At 37.0% G+C, this 6,466-nt stretch overlaps 1 protein-coding gene across 1 annotated transcript in view; it reads left to right on the top strand.

The window, feature by feature from the left end:
* LOC110442565 (myosin-I heavy chain-like) overlaps window positions 1–6,466 on the top strand; it is a gene marked incomplete in the record, with an annotated part of 108,068 nt that overhangs the window by 91,515 nt on the left and 10,087 nt on the right. Inside the window, 5 exon segments of the mRNA XM_021486232.1 lie at window positions 4,109–4,275; window positions 4,579–4,655; window positions 4,891–4,972; window positions 5,453–5,534; window positions 5,982–6,082. Coding sequence (XP_021341907.1) covers window positions 4,109–4,275; window positions 4,579–4,655; window positions 4,891–4,972; window positions 5,453–5,534; window positions 5,982–6,082 — 509 coding nt within the window.

The following is a 6,466-nucleotide window of genomic DNA, read 5'->3' as shown; positions in this document are numbered from 1 at the left end:
TATCTCCCCTTCCTGTAACTGGGTTGAAGACAATAACATATCTCCTCTTCCTGTAACTAGGGTGAAGACAATAATATATCTCCCCTTCCTGTAACTGGGTTGAAGACAATAACATATCTCCTCTTCCGGTAACTAGGGTGAAGACAATACCATTTCTCCCCTTCCTGTAACTAGGGTAAAGACAATACCATATATCCTCTTCCTGTAACAAGGGTGAAGACAATACCATATATCCCCTTCTTGTAACTAGGGTGAAGACAATAACATATCTCTCTTCCTGTAACTAGGGTGAAGACAATACCATATATTCCTTTCCTGTAACTAGGGTGAAGACAGTAACATATCTCCCCTTCCTGTAACTAGGGTGAAGACAATAACATATTTCCCTTTACTGTAACTAGGGTGAAGACAATAATATATCTCCCCTTCCTGTAACTGGGTTGAAGACAATAACATATCTCCTCTTCCTGTAACTAGGGTGAAGACAATAATATATCTCCCCTTCCTGTAACTGGGTTGAAGACAATAACATATCTCCTCTTCCTGTAACTAGGGTGAAGACAATAATATATCTCCCCTTCCTGTAACTGGGTTGAAGACAATAACATATCTCCTCTTCCTGTAACTAGGGTGAAGACAATAATATATCTCCCCTTCCTGTAACTGGGTTGAAGACAATAACATATCTCCTCTTCCTGTAACTAGGGTGAAGACAATACCATTTCTCCCCTTCCTGTAACTAGGGTAAAGACAATACCATATATCCCCTTCCTGTAACAAGGGTGAAGACAATACCATATATCCCCTTCCTGTAACTAGGGTGAAGACAATAGCATATATCCCCTTCCTGTAACTAGGGTGAAGACAATAGCATATTTCCCCTTCCTATAACTAGGGTAAAGACAATACCATATATCCCCTTCCTGTAACTAGGGTGAAGACAATAACATATCTCCCCTTCCTGTAACTAGGGTAAAGACAATAACATATCTCCCCTTCCTGTAACTAGGGTGAAGACAATAACATATATCCCCTTCCTGTAACTAGGGTGAAGACAATAACATATCTCCCCTTCCTGTAACTAGGGTGAAGACAATGACATATTTCCCTTTCCTGTTACACTATATAGCTAGGATGAAGACAATAACATATTTCCCCTTCATGTTACACTAGGATGAAGACAATACCATATCTCCCCTTCCTGTAACTAGGGGTGAGGTAGGACTTGGTGGGTTGGTGCTGTTAAAAATATAAGGATTTTTATGAAAATACTTTTTGCATAAAAAGATCAAAGGTTAAGTTCACAAAAAAGGAATGCACGAGATTACCTTCAAAGGTCAAAGGTCATGGCTACTATTAACAGAATTTCACATTTTGTTTACCAAGGTATATTTTTGTTACCACTGTATTGAACAAGTATGTAGCCTTTTAGGTGATTTAGATGTTTCGACAGTTACTTTGAAGGAATGCTGTGGCCTCATAAAGGTTTGATTTAGATGCTCTTTGATGCTTAGAAGCATTTTGCAACAAATTATACTATGAAAACTTATTGTATGAATTTAATCACACAAATACATTTAACTTTCAAGATAAGGAATAAAAAAAAAAAAGAGAGTTTCAGATTTATTTAGCGCCGCTCAGCTATTTGCTATCACTATCACCTCCTTCTATTTATGAAGCTTACCAATTTATATAAAAGGTAAAGTATGGGTGTGGATGTATATATCAACTGTATATGTTGAGGCAAGGTTACACATGAGAACCCTTGGTTTAAAAATAGACCTATTCAATACCACATGAACAATTAAACCATCTGCTGCTGGTAGTTAATAGCCGTTCATAGGATTTTGAATTGTATCAAAATGCAAAGATATAGCTTCACTTTATCATAATGTTTATATGCTATATTATATGGTATCGGATTTTAAGCTTTACACCAAGAGCTGCATGTCAATAGTGCTTAAAAACAAAAACAAAATAAAAGTTGGCTTGGCCTGAACCCATCTTTGATATCAATATCAACATCTAACTACTTTGGGTGAAGGGATATGTCATAGTCGCAGATCAGCAGTGACAAAACCAGGGGAAGTAAAGAGACAACTGAAGATTTTATTGATCTTCACAATTTTAATTGGTTTTAACTGCATACAGTTTCAACTCATTATCACAAACCCTGGATAAGGGTGCTCATTACATCTCAACGAAATTATGCAACAAATTTGCAGTTGAGACCAAAAGTATGATTTCAGTTTCCTAGTTTGCAGTAATGAGGTTTGACTATTTCCATTGTATTTTACACCTTTTATCAGTCAGCTTAAGGATGCCCGTACCACTGCCATAAATTGTAACAATACATTGGAAAGTGTTTTTTCCCCTTATGACTATGGCTTTCAAAACTCATTTCTGAAAAGAAAAATTTACCATGTAGAAATGTTATGAAAATATGATAAAGATGACATAACACAGAACAATGTTTTTAAACAAAATGAAATAAAAAACATTGTTCTGTGTTATAAAATTCAATGGGGTAAGATGGGGATTCGAACCCTGGACTTCAGTTTGTTATACTGTTGCTCCAACTGACTGAGTTACTTTGTCAATAAAAGTGTCCTGATCCAACTGTGCTACAATTATATCTGAAACAAAATCAAGGGGAGGCTACTGTATATAAGGAAAACCACACAGCAGTGGAACAGGGATCCTTAAGGAAGTTAAGGGAAGGTTACTGTATATAAGGAAAACCACACGGTAGTGGAACAGGGATCCTTAAGGAAGTTAAGGGAAGGTTATTGTATATAAGGAAAACCACACGGTAGTGGAACAGGGATCCTTAAGGAAGTTAAGGGGAGGTTATACTGTATATAAGGAAAACCACACGGCAGTGGAACAGAGATCCTTAAGGCACTGGTTAATTTTACTACAATTAGTCAGATTTCAGCTGCAGACTAGCCCCCAGTATCTGTCTAAACCTCACTTCCTTGTTGAGACAGCTATTAAACTGCTTGTTCATTGTATGATCTGCTGCTATGACATATCATAAAACTTATGTGGTACCTATTTCTGTGTGTTGGGGTTGGGATATTGTGTGTTTGGGGGGGGGGGGGGGGGGTTTTTTTTTGGGGGGGGGGGTTTTTTTTTGGGGGGGGGGGGGGGGTTTTTTTTTTGGGGGGGGTGTTTTTTTTTTTTTGGGGGGGGGGTGTTTTTTTTTTTTGGGGGGGGGGGGGGGGGTATATTTCTGTTGGGGGGGTTGTACTATATTTCTGTAGGGTGGGTGTTTTTTTTTATTTCTATGGGAGTGGGTGGGGTGTTTTATAATTCTGCAGGGTAGGGTGGTGTTATATTTCTGGGTTGGGTGTGTGTGCTATATTAACGTGTGTGTTTGTGCTATATTTCTGTGAGTGGGGATGATCTTTTGTACTAACTTGATTCATTGAAATTTATCTTGCTACTTTTACAAAGCTTTGGTTTAATTGATAAGTAACTACTTATTTCATAAGTTATAATTTGAGTATGGTGAAGAAACACGAGTGTGTCATACATAGTGACAATGCTTTAAGAGGATCTGTATGATTTAGATTTACTACAATGCTCCCTTGACTGACAATAATTTCTCACCATATTATTGCAGATATACTACACATTTGTTACATCTCACCTGCACTGTATTTTACTTAGAATTACCTCAGTTGATTAATGCCTTATATGGTCAATTTGTTGGGAGTCTCTGATATATGGATCCTTTCCCTGTGCCTGTTGAGATTTTATTTTGATAAAGTCCTCTGGAGATCTTGAATAAGATGTAATATGCTTCATGTATTGATATTATTTCTGTATCAGTTATTTCTGTCCTAAGTCAATATCACACAGATGCATGATGTCTTAAACTGATCTGACTATTACCTAAGTCATATTAATACTCTCTCATAGTGTTTGTCTTAGTCTTCCTAAATCTTTTACACAGTACTAAATATATACATTACTTTTCCTATTAATGTAGTTTGATAATTGAACCAATGTCTTGAGTTTACTAATTTTCCCACTTAGTTCAAGAACTCATTGTACAAAGAACAATGTAATCAAATGAAATATTGGTGTATCTCATGTACAGATCCAAACAGTCAGGTGAATCGGAGAAATTGGCAACTGATGGTCGTCACTGTAAGTACAGTGTTCCCAACCAACAATCGTGTACAGAAGTATGTGCAGTGTCACCTACGCAAATGTTCCCTGGACTCCACGACAGACGAGGGTCGCTATGCCAGGTTCTGTTACAAGGTCAGTACAGACATGACTAAGTATGAACAGGAATGGTACCTAGTTAAAACCACTGCTGATTTTTTGAACTTCCACAACAGATAATTGTTTTCTACCTTATACAAGTAAACTCCTTTCAAGTTGATTTATCTCAGACATTTTTCATTCATGAAACATAATAACATGTATTCGGTTTAAAAATATTAATATATTTTCAGCCTTAGAACATCTATTGGGTAAAAAATTTGGTAGGAGATATTTTTACACTGGATATTTATTCAGTGACTGAAAATGAAGTTCAATATTGATTGTTACTACTTGCAGTGTTTGACCAGGACGATGGAGAAGAAAAGAAGAAAGTTCCCTCCCTCTAGGAAGGAGATACACTCTCTAACAGAGAGGTGAGCTTCATTTTGATACTCCTTTTAATACAAACAAATGTTGATGACTATATGTTACAGGACAATTAATAAACCCAGCTATTTTTTTATCCTATTACTGCCATAGGGAGATGTTTTAGTAACAGTAAAACAATTCTCTCTTCTCACACAAATCTATATCATTATCAGAAAGGTGTTGTTGAATAAAGGTTGAGATGATTATTTAAAACCCCAAAAAAAATATTTTCCCCAACAGGCGACCAGTTCATGAGAGAGTATACTTTATGAATGGGGAGCACCGGAGTGTAGAATTTGATTCTGCTTCAACGTGTAGCGAGGTGAGTATCTGTTGATCCCATAGGACTCTACCTTGGAAACAATGATAAAAAATACCTCATCCCTATAACATTTTCTAGCAAAATGTCAGAAGCTATTGAAATATGTAGCTGTGTGTATCCCTCAAGAGGGACAAGGGACTAGGGCACCCACCCTCAGTGTCATGTGACTCTCAGGGAAACATTTCCACAAACTTATGAGTGTATTTGGCTGAAGAAGACTGAGAGATTCAATCAAAATATATATACCTCATGGTACAATCAAATTTTAGGTCATGAATTAAACATGTGTATGTACAGGCACAGTATAACTGACATAATATACTGGATATCAATTAATTTATGATTTTTGCTCCAGAACAACTTAATCACAGATTTTGATCACCGAAGTTCCACTCTGTACAATGTTGAGATATATGTTTTTTGATTTATTAATATAAAGGAAAGGATTCCTTTAACAGTGTTTCATGTTCATATTTTCAGTTGATAAAAGTAGTCAAAGCCAAAATAGGAATGCGGTCTGATGCCGAGTGTTTCTCACTTTACGAGTATGTAGGAGGTTCTGGTGAGTAAATAAATAACCCTGTGATATTGTCTCAAGTTTTGACAATTTGATGGTTCAAGTGTTGACCTCATGCCCTCTCTGGTCTGTTTATTTGTGAAGCATTGACATAGTTACCCGAGGTCCAAACCCTGCTGGTGTTCTTTACCCAGGTCTCTGTGTATTTGGTGAGCATTTTTTATCTGGAATTCAAACCTTGGTGATGTATTTTTTTCACCTGGATTATCTCCCTTTATTCAGGGGTTCTGAGCCTTTCAAACTGTTGATGTTTGTTGGCCCTGATTAACTCCCTTGTCTATTTACTTTTGGAGCATATTTGGCCCCAATGACTGAAATCATCAGTAAGCTGTAAAACAATAGAAAAACATTGTGCAGCATTGTCTTATCTGGTATTCAAACCCTGTTGCTGTATTTTCATCCTGAGTACCTCCCTTGTTTATGTGCTTGTAGAGAGGAACATGTATCCTGAGGAACGACTATCGGACATGCTCAGTAAGTGGGAGAGGTTGGCCCACAGCACCAACATCAGGGACTTCCGGATAGTATTCAAGGTAAGTATTTGTGAGGATGCTGGGAGAAGTTTTCAAGTGCTTCGTTAAAAACAATACCTGTATTTTAAATCCTTGAATTATACTGTGTTTATACAGCATATTGATGTTACTACATATAACCCGCAAGTAAGCCTGTACACTGTAGACTTTTTCATCCACCCATCTACTGTATATAGTGTACTAGTGTACACTGATAGAATTTGTCATCCACCCATCTACTGTATATAGTGTACTAGTGTACACTGATAGAATTTGTCATCCACCCATCTACTGTATATAGTGTACACTGATAGAACACGTCATCCACCCATCTACTGTATATACTGTACACTGATAGAACACGTCATCCACCCATCTACTGTATATAGTGTACACTGATAGAAC

Source organism: Mizuhopecten yessoensis, unplaced genomic scaffold (genome assembly GCF_002113885.1).
Source record: "Mizuhopecten yessoensis strain PY_sf001 unplaced genomic scaffold, ASM211388v2 scaffold716279, whole genome shotgun sequence".
Lineage (NCBI taxonomy): Eukaryota > Metazoa > Mollusca > Bivalvia > Pectinida > Pectinidae > Mizuhopecten > Mizuhopecten yessoensis.
The sequence above is the reverse complement of the archived record's forward strand: the minus strand, read 5'-3'. Positions and strand labels throughout refer to the sequence as shown.